General features: G+C 32.6%; 2 protein-coding genes across 4 annotated transcripts; both read left to right on the plus strand.

Annotated features, from left to right (window-relative positions):
- Positions 1–2,687: 2,687 nt before the first annotated feature.
- LOC125810308 (isoflavone reductase homolog A622-like) lies at positions 2,688–6,479 on the plus strand. 2 transcript variants are annotated; one of them, XM_049489815.1, is made up of 5 exons: positions 2,688–2,873; positions 3,254–3,388; positions 4,099–4,339; positions 5,216–5,424; positions 6,312–6,479. In XM_049489815.1, the coding sequence occupies exons 1-5, from the start codon at positions 2,691–2,693 to the stop codon at positions 6,477–6,479; spliced, it is 936 nt and encodes a 311-aa protein (XP_049345772.1). In that variant the 5' UTR covers positions 2,688–2,690. The 2 variants fall into 2 exon arrangements, with proteins under 2 accessions (XP_049345772.1, XP_049345773.1); XM_049489816.1 differs by having other exon boundaries at positions 5,216–5,419; positions 6,310–6,479.
- Positions 6,480–9,071: 2,592 nt separating this feature from the next.
- LOC125810255 (uncharacterized) lies at positions 9,072–14,858 on the plus strand. 2 transcript variants are annotated; one of them, XM_049489763.1, is made up of 8 exons: positions 9,072–9,330; positions 9,419–10,355; positions 10,602–10,669; positions 10,746–10,813; positions 12,334–12,437; positions 14,016–14,088; positions 14,270–14,447; positions 14,555–14,858. In XM_049489763.1, exons 1-8 carry the CDS (start codon positions 9,129–9,131, stop codon positions 14,638–14,640), a joined length of 1,716 nt encoding a protein of 571 aa, XP_049345720.1. In that variant the 5' UTR covers positions 9,072–9,128; the 3' UTR covers positions 14,641–14,858. The 2 variants fall into 2 exon arrangements, with proteins under 2 accessions (XP_049345720.1, XP_049345721.1); XM_049489764.1 differs by having other exon boundaries at positions 9,108–9,346; positions 14,555–14,729.
- Positions 14,859–17,470: the final 2,612 nt, after the last annotated feature.

The raw sequence follows: 17,470 nt of genomic DNA on the forward strand, positions 1-17,470 counted from the left end.
GAATACCATTATGACAGTGTATTATACTTTTGTAATGAACTTTTGCTTATTTGGTAAGATTTTATAAAGAATTAGGATAATTTTAATAATTTTTCACAATTTATGATGTTATGTATTTATATGAGCAAATAATACAACTTAAAAATTTAAACTGCATGTCCAAACAACACTTCAATTTCATCTCATATGATTTCATATCACGATTTCATCTTAATTCTTACATGGCCAAATTAAATGTGTGTTAATTAGCAGCCATGTACACATATAGTCAAACTTCTTAGAAACTAGATAAGCCTCGTCCGTGCAGAGCACGGGCCTAACATTTTCAATTTTAAGATATTACATTTTAGTTTGTATAATATGAAATTTTTGTGACACAATTTTAAGATTTGTCTCATTTTGAAAAAAATAATTTTTGTGTCAAAATATGATACTACCTCTATTTCATATTAAGTGAATTTGTGATGCAATACATATATTAAGAAAATATTCAAGGACATAATTTAAATCATATTTTCCACAATTTCCCATTTGTGAGATCATGTACATAACTTTGTAAATAGTGTAAATTATCTCCTATAAAATATAAAACTTCTTTAAAGGAAAGTGCAAATATAAAAAAGAATTAAATATTTATCTTAAACTTTAAGCAATTCGATTATTTTACACAATAAAAAAACCCAAAAAAATTACTTAATATATGATGGAGGGAGTAGTAAACTTGGTGGATTGTCCAAAGTTCTAATGAATCTAAAGTATCAAAACTTAAGTATAAATTTCAACGACACATTTTAACTTAATTTAAGTCATATTATCCCTCTAAATTATTTTAAAATGAAATAGATACACCAAAATGCTGACGTTACATAGAGAATGTGCACTTTCTCTTGAAAACAAGTGATGAACAACAAAAAAAAAAATAGACACACATCTTTTTTTAATTGATTTATATACAACTAATTACACATAATTATTGACATAAAACTTATATATTTTAATTATTTTTAATTTTTTCTTTGTTAAATATTTTAATTTTCCTCTTCACTTTAATTTTTCAATTTTTTTTCTCTTTTATTAATTTTTTTAATCTTTTCAATTTAAATTATGAGATCTAATCTATGACATTGTGTAACTATCTATTTTGAGATATTATTCTTTTAGAGCATATTTGACGATATGCTTTACGTGAATTACTCTAACTGGGTAAATTTGCTAGTTTTTAAAAATTAATGGACATAAATTATATTTAAAAGCACATTCGAATTTTAAATATTTTTTTTTTGTAAAAAATATGATCAAACACAACTCTAATTTTAACTTTAAAAAATAAATAAAATAAATAGTATTAAATTTTCATAACTAAACGCTTTTAATAAACATCATATGCAATACTCTTTTAAAATTGAATAAGAGAAATAGGCAAGGTAACTATAGAAAAAAAATTTGTCAACTACAACCCACAATTATAATGACAAATGGGCCCACTTTTTGTAACTACAAGGTTGTGCCAAAGGGCTAAAAGGTCAGCACAATTAAAGATTAATAAAGCATGCAGAAAAAGTAACTTATTTCTACCTATCAAAATTTAGAACAAAACTCAAAAGACTAAAATGCCACACAACAATTGCCTAATGACTCTAAGCATACATGTTGATGCCAACTTTCTAACTCGTGCTTCTATCACTGTTTGTCCGAATATTTTTTAATTGTTATAGTTAGCAATACACAAAAATCGATTTAATTGACAATTCGAATAAAAAATCGAATCAATTTTTTTTTATTGATTTATTGGCATTGTGTTATCAAATTAACATTTTCGAACGATTTTGTAATCATTTTTATTAGATTATCAGGTCACTTTTTTATATTATTTTTTTTTGTTAATAGCTAAATCAATAACCCAATAAAATTAATTTATTTTATCCCTAATTAATTATTTATTAAATAGTGGCTTTAAATTTTGAGTACAAATCCTATTTTCTAAATTCTTAATTTTTCTCCAAGTTTGCTACTTAATCATAAATTTAACATATTTCATCTTAAAATGGCTTGATGGATGCGTTCATTTATATCGTTCTTTTGTTTGAGAATTGAGTGTTGTTATTGTTATTGAAAACTGATAAACCTTATCGATAATATACAAAATTGAACTGAACCGATCGATAAACACTTCTAATTATAACGATATGTTATAAAAAAACATATTCCCAAAGAAAACTTAACAGTTATAATGAAATATTGTTATTAAACTTTATTGTTATAAAGACATATGATTATAATAAAGTTTGATATATATAAAACCATTCCCTCGTAGGGTTTCAAAAATTCTTATTCGTATAAAATAATTTACGATTTGTATAATATCATTTCCACTTGTTATTACATATTTTTATTTGTTGTAAATTACAACATGGTTAAGATACCTTTTCTGTATTTATTATTTTCTAACATGTTCATCTTGCAAGTCAACTATCCAACAAGCAACTAAGTAATATTATTGCAGAATTTATTAATTCCTTATGTTAGCGTAGTCACTATCTTGAATTTGCCTATATAAACCTCATATTGATACCCAAACTTGAACACAAACTACTTTTTAAATTCGTGGAAAGTCGATTAAAATAAGAAATGCTCTCTACTAAAAGTTTTTTCATTATTCTTACCATTCAAATCCGAGCTACCTAGCTAGAATGGAAGAGAAAAGCAAGATTTTAATAATTGGAGGGACAGGTTACATAGGAAAATACCTTGTGAAGGAAAGTGTAAAATGTGGTCATTCAACTTTCATTTTGGTTAGAGAAAGCACACTTGCAAATCCTGAGAAATCAAAACTCATAGACACATTCAAGAGTATTGGTGTTACACTAATTTATGTATGTAATCACAATTCTACTTTTTTCCATAATATTTTGTTTTTTATATATAAGAATTTAACTTATAGACATATTATGCAACACGTATTATAATTGGTAATATGTTTTATTTTGTAAATTCTAATAACCTCGTTACATCGCTCACATATTTTTTTAAGGATAGTCAAGTTGAGAAGGTAACATCTCTTTTCCTATTCTTTTTATTTTTTTTGGTTAAAGAAGAACGGATTCTAATTTTGTAACTGATAATTTGTCTTATTTTTTAAATTACTAATACAATTTTGGTGATTTAAATAGCGTAAAAATTCTTTAAATTGTGAGCGTGACATTACCATCATTTTAATTAATATAGTCTTATATTTCATTTTCCTTATAATTAGGGAGATTTATCCAATCAAGAAAGCCTGATTAAGGCAATTAAGCAAGTTGATGTGGTGATTTCCACTGTTGGGGGAGGGCAATTTTCTGATCAAGAGAACATCATCAATGCAATTAAAGAAGCTGGAACTATAAAGGTAAGGAAATTAAATTATTTTTCAGAAAATGTTTATATTATTTGTCATGTTTGATTGGTCAAAATTATGTTTTGCCAAGAAAAAAAAGTTTCTTAAAATTCAAGAAAATGATTTCCCTAATGTGAGGAGAACAAGGTACATAATTAATATTTCACGCAGTGACGGAATCAAAATTTTCATTAACGAGTTTCAAAATATAAAGAAGTAAAAATGCATAGAAGTCAAAAGGTATGTCAATATGTTACACATATACATAAAAAATATATATTTTTACTTAGCTAAACAATGTAATTTTCCAACAAACGAAGATGTGTCGGCCCTCAAGTATATGTGGCTATACCACGTTGTTGATTGTCTCCTTCCAACCTTAACACCCCACCCCATCCAAATTCTTATCCACACAATTCCATTGTCATCCCGCCTCATATTATTTGATTAGATTATGTATAACTTATAAATTAAACATAAAAAAAATAAGTAAGAAAATCACTTATTTTTTCACGAATACATTTTCATTAATTCATACCAAATATATCGTTAATTATTCAACTTGTGTAAAATTTTCACCAGAGCTTATTACTTTCTACTCGAATTATGTTTACATTTACATAAATAAAATAAAATATATATATATATATATATATAAATTCAAAAAGATCATATTCATATTAAATTAAACTTGCTGACTCTAGATTTTGAATTCGCATCAGAGATTTTTGCCTTCAGAATTTGGATTCGATGTGGATCATGTTGATGCAGTTGAGCCAGCAGCATCACATTTTGCTCTCAAGGCCAAAATCAGGGGGATGATAAGGTCACAAGGAATGATTCCATACACATTTGTGATCTCCAATTGGTTTGCTGATTTCTTCTTGCCTAACTTTGGTGACTTACAAGCCAAAACTCCTCCTAAGGACAAAGTGGTCATTTTTGGTGATGGAAACACCAAAGGTATAATATGAGTCATTTGCAAAATGTAAATATGTTATGTGTATATCTCAGGGTCATAAAATCAGTTCATAAAATTATGATCAATCTAATTTAGGTAGATTTGGGTGGGTTGATGATCCGCTAATTATTTTATGAGGAAATTTTAAAAGTTACTAATATTTAAGCATGATTAGAGCTAGATCTGTAGTTATAGATTGTATATTTATAATTCATAACAACAATTGTATGTAAGGGAGAGCGAAGATTAGGAGAGAGGCGAGCAAGATTTGGGAGAGAGAGAGAAAGAGGAGATATGTTATAGAAAGAATGAATATAAGTTGATACATGGTGTATTCAACGAAATATAACGAATACAGTTTGATAGAGAGGAGTGAGGAGAGTAAGATTGGAAAGATGGGATAAAGGCAAGCGAGATTTGGGAGAGAGAGGAGAGATGTTAAAGAGAGGGCGAATAGAGGCAATACAAGATATGTTTGATGAAAATAGGTTATATCAATGAATACAGCCTAATATATACAAGTTGATATAGGTTGTATTCGATACATATATATTGATAAAGAGGGCCGAGAGGAAAGATACTAGAAAAAGGACAAATACATGCTGATATAGGTTGTATTCAACGAAATACAAGTTGTATCAATGAATACAACAAGCCATATTCAATACATGCATGTTGATATAACTGTATCACTTATTCATTTGTTGTTGTATCACTTGTATTCATTCGCAATATACAACAACATCAACTCTTTTTATCCTGTTTGATCTACATGCTAAACTTTTGAAGTTAATATGAAGTAATAATCTTGTGTAAAGTTTAATTTATGTAATTGCCCTGTCATGACTCATGTATTTCATTTTATGTCACAATGTAAGCAATATATGTGAAGGAAGAAGACATAGCCACATACACTATCAAAGCAGTAGATGATCCAAGAACTTTGAATACAACTCTTCACATAAGACCTCCTGCCAATATTTTTTCCTTCAATGAGATAGTGTCTTTGTGGGAGAAAAAGATTGGCAAGACACTTGACAAGTTGTATCTTCCAGAGGAAAATATTCTCCACATGATACAAGGTAAAGTATCCTATCCGTTTTAATTTGTATGACATAATTTATTATACTCTGTGTCAAATAAAAACCAGACAAATAAGTTGAAATAATTGAAGGAGTATCATTTTTACTCCTTTAAGAAGCTCCCACTCTTTTAGCTCCGATCCCTTGGTAATTCAAACTCACAACCTTAGAGTTGATGATAAAGGGTGCTTACTATCGAAGCAACTTTCCCTTGTCAGTAAAAAACAACAACAACATATTTGATACAATCTTACAAAGAAAATCAATAGGAAATTCGAAAAAGAAAAAAAGAAAGGTTAATACATCATCAATCTCTCATACTTGTCTACAAATTTCATTTGGCCACTTAAGCTATGATTTGTTTCAGTTGATGAGCACTTAAACACATGATAAATTAAGTGTTCTTTAAATATTTTCGATTCAAATTTTAATTATTATGTTTTGTGTGTTCTTAAGTGTTAATTGCGTAGATAAATTAACTACTCCATGTATATGTCACCTCCTTAATCTAATTATACATGCATGTTGGCCTCAATAAGCCATAAGATCTCAGACATGTTCTAATTAAGGTTGATATGTACAATAAAAAAATAAATTATATTATATAATTAACTTAACTATCTAATAAACATTTGAGAATTACAAAAAAATCCAAATTATAATTAATTTGATTAAAAAGGTCTAATCAGAACACTTTCTTAAAATAAATTTTAACACATGGTACAAACTAAAGGCTTTGATATTTCAATCCTGCACTTTTTAGAACAACACTTCAAATGGTAACAACCATTTAAGCAAAAATTATTAATTGATGTTCAATTAAATTCGTATTCAAGACTTTTAACTCCGCCCTTTTTGATTTTCTTTTTCTTTTTAAACTTGTTTTGCAGAGGAACCTGATCTTCCATCAAAAGTCAATTTGGCCATATGCCATTCAGTATTTGTCAAAGGAGATTCTACAAACTTTGAGGTTGATCCTTCTATAGGAGTTGAAGCCACAGAGCTTTACCCAGAAGTGAAATACACTACTGTCAATGACTACTACAATAAATTTGTCTAGATTGTGTATAACAATATAATTAAGTTGTTAAGTTGTCGGTTTGTCAGAAATAACTTCTCTTCAGATTTTATTTGTTAAATTATATTAAGTATGTTATTATTGTGTAATTTATATATATAATAAAGGTGAAATATAGACAAGGTAATGTGACACCTCTCTATGGTCTCCATTTGTATTTATCTTTTTTCTCTTTTTTTTTGGCTTTTTAAAAAAAATTAAATTAATTATTGTATTGTAAATTATTGTATCAAATTATATTAAGTATGTTATTGTTGTGTAATTTGAATTATATTGTTGGATATTTTCTTGTTATGTATCTAATGACTATTTTATCTAAGGCTTAATATATAGCCAACTCATTAAACTTGCCAACATAGTTTATTTACATATACAAAAAAATATGGTTTAAATGTTTTAGTTGTATATGAAAACATGATAAAGTGTTTTAATTAGATATTTTTTATTCACATTTTAGAAATCTTTTGGGTTTGTTGTAAATAGTATATTAGGTAGTTAAGTTAATCACACAAAATATTTTATCTACTTTAATTATACACATTAATGTCAATTAGGAAACATATGGGTTTTATGGTTAACTGAGACGAATGCATATAATTAAAGATAACAAATTTTCAATAGTTCCTTGCAGAGGCGAACCCAGAATTGGAAGACGGCAGGGGCAATATTAAAGTCGAATGTGAGTTAGTGAAGCAACAACACTTCATCAAAAAATATTGTCAAACAAGTACAAAATCGAGTGTATATATAAATATAAATAAAACAATCTAATATAATTCACTCTATAATTTGATGGTCTTAACCCTTAGTGTACACCTTGAGATTGCTACTTCGAATCTTGCTTTAGGTTTTTTATTAGGCCTTTTTTTAGAAAAAAATAAAATTGACAAAAAGGAAATGCAACAAGCAAAATCGGCACCAACAATCGGGTGTTTAACCACTACACCAACTCAACTTATATGTCTTAGCTAGGGTGCACATTTAGTTATATATTCCTTATTTCATAATATACATGTATATACACAAAAAAAAAAATTCGAAGTGAACGGGTGCACGTGAACCCACAACCTCAAGGGTGGGTCGCCTCTGGTTCCTTGCAAAGGTGCAGCTATATTTAGGTGGTACCACCTTCTTGTTGGTGTTACAATTCTTTGCAAAATACTTCACACTACTTTGCTATTAGATATCATATTTTTCTTCATTGTCATTTTCCCTTTCTATAATTACTTTGAACACTTGAGTCGAGCTCTTTCATAAATAACTTCATTACCTCCATATATATATATATATCTTATCAAGACTCAATATTGTGAGATTTTACTAGCTATATTGTTGCTGGTCCTATTTTTAGTGTATAAAAATCATGTAAAGATAATTATTAATAATTGTAAATGAGAAATTCAATTAAGAACTGAATTTTGATTCACGTTCAAAAGTCCTATGAATTTGTTATACACGTAAGTCTTGAATCCAACTTTGAATTGGATTTGACTTTTGGTTCTAATGTCAATTATGTATGGATTTTGGAATTATACTTTTAGGTGAAAATGGTTTACGTCTTTTAACTTCGCTTTAAAAATTGAATATTTTTAGATTAAAGGATGAAAAAAAATGATATTATTAAACTATTTTTAATACAAAAAATGTTATATTTACCATTTATATTTTTTTGAAAAAAAGATTATATAGGAAATATAACACCCTATAAATATGACCTTTCCGTTTCTAATAAATTAAGAATATTTTTACCTTTTTTTTCATAAAAAAATATAATTAAAATGAAATTTGATAATTTCGAATCAATAACCAAATCCCACACTGATTCTTTTGATTCTTGCAAGCACAGGCGTTCATTCTGCTACGGCTCATTACGGTACTTGAAACGCCATTAACATCTTACATCGCCTTCATCAGCTCTGATCGTCTCTTTTTTATGTATGTATCTCCTTCATCTTTTGGGTTTACTGTCTCCATGTGCTTTTGGTTTGATCTCGAATTGTGTTTCTTCGTTTAATCGAATTTATTTCTTTGCTCTGTGATTTGACATCTTCGTATTCGTATTTGAGCTTAGCTTTTCGAATTTAGGGATTTTTGGTTCTTTCGGAGCTACAGGGATTTGTAATTTTGAGGCACTTATGGCTTTAGGGTTGAGTAAATTCAAACTTTGTTGAAAGATAAATCTTAAGAGGAAGCTACCGTTTGACCATTGATTTTTGAAGTTGAAACTTGAAAATTTGAGCTTTTGTACTAGTTGTGATTTTTGGAATTTAAACTTGTGTTAGGATAAGCATTTAAATTAGGATTAAATTTGAAGTTTTGTAAGTGGAAGTCTCAAAAACCTAAAAACTGGTATGAGTCAGATTTTCCTTATGTGATCAAATTTCATGGCTAGACAGATATTTGAAGATAAATATTCAAAATTTATGGCGAAATGCTAGCGAAAGTCTATTTTAATAGTTACTCCATAAAAAATGAAAATACAGTTGGAGTTTCTTATGTATGAAAATTAAGCAAGGAGATAATCCTTGTGTTGTCTGTCAGGTAAGTGCTGTGTAATTAGATTTATGGATTTAGTTTAGTGAAAGGCCTGGCTTTGATTCTTGATGCAGGAAGTTTTGACTTTTGAGCATAATGGTGGCTCCATCTTCAACCTCTACCTCCCTGAAGGAGTACCTAAAAAAATATGAAAGTAACACCAATGAAGAAGGAAAGAAGAAACAGAAGAAAAAGAAGAAGGTTAAACCTAATGATGTCAAAGGTGTTGTCGTCGTTGACGAAGATCCTGTTTGGCAAAAGCCTGTAAAAATTGAAGATGAAGAGGATGAGTCAGCTGGTAATGTATTTCAAAGGTTTGTTTTTGTTGATTTTTTGTATCCTTTGGTGTTGGTATATCTGTGTCTCTTAACTGTGTTCTTTTACAGATGAAGAACTGCCTCAGGTAAATGAAGATATTGAAGTTAAGCGTATGAAGAGATTGGAACAGATTAGAGCTAGACGTCCATTTGGTTCTGTTTCAGAAGATGGAAGTGGTTGGGTATCTGTTTCAAGTACTTCTAATGACCAAATTTCTGATTTGTCCCCGACACAGAAAAGGCCTGGTCGAAATGATAGTCCCTCACCAGAACCTCAACTTAATCCATCAAGTCCTGCAGCTGATTTATCACCACCACGTAAACCTAGGGCTCGAAATGATACACCCTCTCCAGAAAGTCGGCGTAAGCAACCAAGAACTCAAGAGGCTGATCTGTCGCCACCTCGCAAGCGTAGTGCCAGGAATGATACACAGAGGACTAGGATTCGTACACCTTCACCTGAACCCCAGTTGAAGCCTTCAAGTGCAAAAGATGCTGATTTGTCACCACCACGTAAGCGGAGGGTTCGGAATGATACACCTGAACTTGAAATGAAGCCTTTGAGCACTAGAGATCCTGATATTTCACCACCACGTAGACAAAGGGCTCGGAATGATACACCTGAATCTGATATGAAGTCCTTGAGAAGTAGAGATACGGATATCTCACCACCAAGGAGACGTAGAACTCGAAATGATACCCCTTCACCAGAACCCAAACCCAGGCCTTCTGCTGATTTGTCGCCACCAAGACGGAGGCAAAAGTACGGCCAAAGTCTTTTGGATATCTCTGATGTTTCTCCTCCTCGACGAGGTTCCCGTGCTCAAGGTGATTCGAGAGCCGATCAAGCTACAGATCTCTCGCCCTTGAGGAAAAAGAAAGCCCAAAATTCACTGGAGGCACGTCCAGATTCATCCACTACGAAGCAGGGACCAAAGACTGGTTTGGTTAGTGGCAAAGATATCAAAGAAGAAATTGATAGGACAAAGAAGGAAGACTGGATGAGGTAATTCTATACTACTTCATGTGCCTTATCTTCTTTTCTTTTTTGCCATTATTTAGGGTCAGTTTGGAAGTACAGGGCAAGTAAAGTAATATGCGAAGAGACTGGGAAATCTTGTTTTCTGGGGAGGAGAATTTTATGCTAAAAAATCAAAGCTTTCGTGAAAATGACCATCACCAGATCCCACTAATGCTTGATTCTTGCTCTAGCTAATTCTAATTGATGAAGTAACAATGATTTGTATTTTAGGTTTCAGGAAATGGATCCTTTGGTTAGTGGCCGTGGTGCTGAACCGGTATATCGGGATAAAATTACAGGTGCATGAACTATGTAAATTATTCTTATAGTTACTAAATAAGGTCTTTCATTTGGTCTCACACTGTATCGCTGCAGGACAACGGATGTCAAAGGAGGAGTTCTTGAAGTCCAAGAAGAAGAAGGAAGAGAAGGAGAAGCCAAAGGTACTTTATCCAATATATATTTTTATTTACATGAATAAGTTGTCAACCTTGGAGCTAGTCTTTCTTCAGCATTACTTTTCTTACTTTAGATGTGCAAGCTTTCCAGAATTCAGGGCAAATATTTCTTCCAATTTCTACATCTTATTCAAGCCAATAATATCGACTACAATCAACAATAGACTCTTTTAATGCAGATATTCTAGGGACTTAAAAATATAGGGGTATTCCATTTGCTAGTTAGTGTGGGGTAGTAGTAGTGGTAGTTCTTCATCACCACTTCTTTTAATTTCCTCATTGTCTCTTCCATCTCCTGTGTAACTTCTCCCAGATTCGTCTATGCACAACCTTTCTGTAATTTGCACAAATAGTTCTTCCTCATATTTTATGCTGCTGACAAGTGCTGGCAAATTCTTAAGTTACATGTGAATGAATGGCTCTCTTCAAATAAAAAAGTACTCTGTTTAGCATACTCCTTTCCGATTATGTTTTCCACTTGCGCGGAATGTCTACTTATTCTCTAAAAATAATCAATTTGATATGTAAGGGGACAGATGAATGTTATTTCAGTAGTATTTCTTCAAAGAAACGTCAGTTGAAAGCTACGGATTTGGTAGTAGTTGAGATTTCAGATCACAAGCCCCTTCGAATCAGATTCACTTCTGGCCAGAAAGCCATTGACTATCTTGTCCTTCTTGGCTTGTCTAACACTGAAGTTAATGTCTGTATCTAAGAAAGTTTAGTGTAATATTTCTTTTGGCAGAACCTGTTCTTGAGTAGAATTTATGTACTAATATTCATTACTTGCTAAAGTTCTTACCTGATATTTGCATTACAAGGATCTCTTTGCTCCCTCGTAGCCGCACAACATATGGGCAATATAAATTACAAAACTTTATTTTAAAGAATGTACTGCATTCCTATCTAAATAGAGAATCCTATAACAATCAATCTGATCCTATTTAAATTTGGAGTCCTTCCACGAAAAAGTATCCAAAAATATTAAATTTTAGTTGATTTCAAAATCCTGATAGTACCAATTTTCTCAATAACAAGTTTTAGTCCCTTGAATGGATGGGTTATTTTGAAAGACTACAAAGTCTTTCAATATTTTGGAGATATTTTTGTCTCTCAATGTTGTGTTTTGACATTTGTTCTTTTAAAATAATATATAGATAGATTATTGGTCTCACAACTGATCTTTTAAATTTGCCTTTCACTTTTCCTACTCTATAAGTAGACCATTTGTAATTCGTTTCGAGACACTTGACTTGACGCGTAGCACTTTATGAATTGAGTTCTTTCAAATTTTTTGTATTCTTCTCCAATTTTCCCTTCTTTCTACTCCAAGTCTCTCTTTCAGTGCTACATCACTTGGTCTTTTCCATGACCATCAGTTGCCGTAGCTCTCCTCCTCCTTATATGTGCTTAGAACAGACTATGTTTTCTGAAGTGCATATATACACAGTCAACTGCTGTTTGTTAATCTTTGTGAATTTCTTTTGTTTTTATCCTTGTATCAGGAAATAAAACTGGAATGGGGAAAGGGCTTGGCTCAAAAGCGTGAGATGGAGGATAGGCTTCAGGAACTGGAAAGTGAGAAGGACAAGCCGTTTGCACGGAGCAGGTTTTTACATTACTAGAATATTCCTTATGGTTTTTTTTTAAAGATGGATCAATGTGTTTAGAAGGTCTGAACTTGAGATGATGTGTGTACTCTCTTGCCCACTTTCTGCATTAGAAGTATGTCTTTCGACGTATATTCATTAATTCTTGAAACTTCTTTCTGGATTTTACTAACATGTAAATGCATAGTGCTAGAAGATGGATTATTGAACCTGTATTTATATTTTAAAGATTGGGCATCCTATATGCTTTTAGTAGCCTTGCCCGTGGTTGTTACATATTTATAAGACTTCAAAATTTTCTTGCTGGCTGAGATGAGTTTACTCGCATGATTTTCACATTTTGTGAGGTCTTTTTTTTTTACATAAATCCCGAGTTCTAAAACTAGGCCAGCATTAGGAAGCTTCTTATTAAGTTCTATAGAGTTGGCAGAGGCACTATTACATTCCCCTTTCAATTTGCTCAATCTTGGCAACATTGCATACACTTGTTGAAACACTGTAGTGCGTGATATATTTGAGAAACCACCTCTTCTTGAATAGATCTGTCAACTTAGTTTTTTTGTGTGCACAATACTACGCCTTAATTCCAAAAGTAATAGGGATCGGTTACGGGTATTCTCTTTATTTATTCTATTCCATTTGGGTCCATTTCATTTCTGTACTCAATAATGTGTTTTAAGACAAATGAGGAGTCGCCTAAAATTGAGATACTTAAAGATCTCATGCATATCCTTTCATAGACACACTCATTAGTATAAAATATGAATGGGCTCCTAATAGAAACTAGACTTGATGTAAGTCTACCCTTTACGAACAATTAAACCTCAATTCCAACTAGTTGACCCCTACATGGATGCTTTGTCTCTACTGTTCTGTTCTTCTCTAAGTTGGCATGACATCCAAAAGATTGTAGGTCTATGAGACTTACTCCTTTCATGTGACCATCTCCTTTGAACACCTATAATAATCATATTATCATAGTTTCATATTGTCACACTATCCGACCCATGAATTTGGAGGTCTCTCCATAAAAAATGATCAGACCATATCACATGACCTTCTCTCGTATAATCCTCCGGTTGTGCTATGCATGCCTCTACGAGATGAGATTATTTCTAGACTTGTTTAATCATCCATCTTTTCATCCACATTTTTATGACACTCATCTTGTGAATATGTTGGGTTTTAGAGGCCCAAACATTCACTCGCATTCACCATTGCTGCTCACGTACTTTCTTCTTATGAGTATATCCTCCTTTCACACAACACCTGGTTGCACTTTTCACTTCAGCCACATATGATAATTCTATATAGTACTTCTTCATCTATCATGCCATTCTATTGTAAGATTGAGCATAGTTAATTTATGTTAGGATTAGCCTAGATATTTGAATTATTTACCTTTTAGGCACTTCCAAAATCGCCTAACCTCACCTCAATTTCATTTCTTATTATGTGACTGAACTTGCAATGCCTATATGTTATCTTATTTAAACTCATTGCTTTCTAGAATGTTTCTACTAGTTGAAGTGGTTGGTTGACGTGGTATATTTATGTGTTCTAATTTTGCCTCGCAGAGATGATCCAGAACTCGACACAATGCTGAAGGAAAGAGTTCGATGGGGTGACCCAATGGCACATTTGGTTAAGGTGATTGTTTTACCCTACCACTTTTTTTTGAGCGCATCTATTCTATTCTATCTGTTTTGGGGTGGATGATTACCAATTACTAGATTTCTGCGTATTTTCATGATGACAGTCCGTGGTTCTTCTTTAATGTTCGAATCCTCTCTGTCTCTCCAAATATGATTTACATTCTTGGATGTTGCAGAAAAAGCTGGATCCAATTCTGCCGGACTTTGGGGCTAATGAGAAAATGAAGGACTCTGGTTTTATAATCCCTCAGGATATCCCTTCTCACAGCTGGATAAAAAGAGGCTTGGATGCAGCACCTAATCGTTATGGGATAAGGCCAGGGCGACACTGGGATGGGGTTGACCGGAGCACAGGTATTAAAGGACCTGTTATTATCTCTAGATAGATCGCTAATTTAAGCTTTGTATATTTTCCTCTTTGGTCAATATTGGTAACGTCAATGATGATTCTTGTCTAATAGGATATGAGAAGGAGTTGTTCAAGAGGACGAATGAGAAACAAGCAACAGAAAAAGAAGCATATCTGTGGTCCGTCTCCGACATGTGACTTGTTCAAGTTTCCTTTAGCTTTTTATATTTCAATGGAACAACTGCCTCCACTTCTCTTCAGTCATTTACATAGAAAGACCTATGTCTTACATAATCCCAATATGTTGTATTGCCTTTAGTACCTAGCCATTCCATTGGTATCTTTTTGTTGTATAAGATGTTGAAAATGTTTCCGCCTTTCTTCTTTATTCGTGGGTTAAATTTTGAGTTAATGCTCGAATTTGATATAAACGGGTTGTTGATTCTACTACTTGTGCTGTTGAGTATTGGAAATGGGTGTTTGCGTTTTGAGCTAAAATTTGTTGTGTTGTTTGTTTTCTTTTCTCGTCTTTTGGTTGTTTGTACTTTGTAACAAGTCCTAATTCTAACACCTTGCCCTCAAATGTATTACACTTGGTCTGATTCCTTTATACAGATAGCAACAATTTGTAAGACAAAAACTTGCTATGTGATTGCTTTATGTTTATGAGTTAGACACGTAAAAATCATTCGTGCTGACAATTGATTGATTTTATAATAGTACGCTAAAATCATCCGCACAGGCATGTGGAGATCGTTTGTGCTTATCTATAGATATCGTGAGTCCTCCATGAGTCCCGACTATCTGATAGAAAAAGTGAGTGTGTACCAAATTTTAACCAGTGCATTACATTTCATTTGCATTGCACTCTTATATATTTGGTATGGAATTGCTGACATGTATTTAACTTGATACATCCAAGGCACATTGTAATATTACCAGTGATGTGAGTGGTACTTTTAAAAAAAATACTTGATTTAATTGTTATGTTGGCGTGATTTGTTTTACGACATAATTATACTTGTAGAATATATTTCGTTATCGCTTCTAGAAGGGTTAGTAATTTGTCATGCCCTGAGTCTATACTATGGACGTGGCTGACACTCGAGAACAATTGATGATCCTCAAGCGAACCCTTGGCCTAGCTGACTACTTAGCAAAAGACTAGCTCAAGAAGAATTAAGCTTTAAAATAAAATTAAACATTTTAATCTCAAAGTACCCAACTGTCCCAATGTACTCCCCAAGCAATAATAGTTGAAATACAGTTTAACAAAGGAATATTGAAAACATACTCAAAACTAACTATCTATGAAGTTTCTACTGTTTTAGACGGATGTTGGAACAACACCCACGATACCTCAAATCAACAAACTAAAAGATAAAAGTGGAGTCTTCTGGAATGCAAGAAAGGCTCACCAAAGCTAGCAAGAAGTGCAAAGTGATATCAACGGAGCGCTTGTTGATGATCCTGAACACCTATAACTGCATCATGAAAAAATATAGGTCGAATGACATCAGTACATTGAATGAACGAGTATGTAACGTAGCTGGACTGAAATAACTAAATGAAAGGATTGCAATAGATATAAATATATACTCAATTGGATGTAAAGAAATAAAGGAGTGAAAACATTTAAACTTTCACAAATACTTACTCATCTTTGAACTCATCATATTAAGTGATATGATAAAAATACACTTTTAACTCTATTTGGGAGATTCTCTAACCGACAACCATCACTATGAGCAACGTGATGATACAACGTCTCGCTCACACTGTCAGAACAGTCCTATATCTTGTCGGGATATAGAACATCTCAACTAAGTGGAACCACTAAAGCTCTGCTCGAAAGCAATAAGGAGTTGTCTAAAAAGTACGATCCTTTACCCATGTTGGCTACATGGTTTATGAGGAATGTGAGTTGTCTGAACTCATCCCTATATCGGTGCTCAATACTACTCTCAATAAATATATATGCTCAAATGTATAAAACATACTCTTTCTCAATGTGAAGCAATTGCTCAAAATATCTTCTTAAAAGAGGTACAACTCTAAAATATCTCTGAACTCATTAACTTGATTAGAAATCAAAATTTCTCTTTTCTCAATGTAAAAAGTGATAATTTGGGAATACTTAGTTCCCTTATACTCCTGTTCAAATCACTCTTTAAACTCTACTTAAAACTCGTCTTTACTTTCTCAAAAATCAATTTAAGACAAAAAGTTTCGTTAAAAGGATTCTCAAAGCTAACTCGATAGTAACACAATAATAGGAATCATGCAAAAAAATAGACATGAACAATCAACACAAGAATCTCAATGCAAGATATAGCAACTCAAAAATCAAGAATAGAATTCATAATTCAACAACACAACTCATATAATAAATTATCAAAACTAAGAATGTAACCCTAGATTATTCTTTACTGATAGAAAGTAGATGTAGGGCGCGAGGACAAACTCAGTCCATCACTTTAACACTCCGAAAAAAGTGAACATCTTGAATGAGGGTTATAAGAGTCAAGGCCAATGGGAAAGTGCCAAGGCAAAGGGACCAAGCCAAAGCCAAAGGCCAAGGCTGCCCCTAGCTTGGAGCACACTGCCCCACCTTCACGAGTGGAACCACGGACTGTGGTCCACACCACGGCTCGTGAAGCTTCCTTGGCCATGGAAAATTGGCTACCAAAAGTCCAAGCCACTGCCTCAACTTCATGGAAGGGACCACGACTCGTGGTCTTGACCAAGGCTCGTGGAGCCCTTCGTGAAGATGACTTGGGCAAGTGGCTTGTGGCACAAAGTAGCCTAGCTACTGCCTCAACTTCACGGAAGGGACCACGACTCGTGGTCTTGACCACAACTCGTGTAGCCCTCCGTGAAGATGACTTGGGCAAGTAGCTTGTGCACCAAAACCCTAGCCACTGCCACAACCTTCACGGGCAGGACCACGGGTCGTGGTCCTGACCATGACTCGTGACACCTGGGCGTGGTCAATTAATAAGGGTTAGTTAAGTTATTTCCTATTTTA

The sequence above is a fragment of the Solanum verrucosum genome, unplaced genomic scaffold (genome assembly GCF_900185275.1).
Source record: "Solanum verrucosum unplaced genomic scaffold, falcon-dt-bn FXZP01000038.1, whole genome shotgun sequence".
Lineage (NCBI taxonomy): Eukaryota > Viridiplantae > Streptophyta > Magnoliopsida > Solanales > Solanaceae > Solanum > Solanum verrucosum.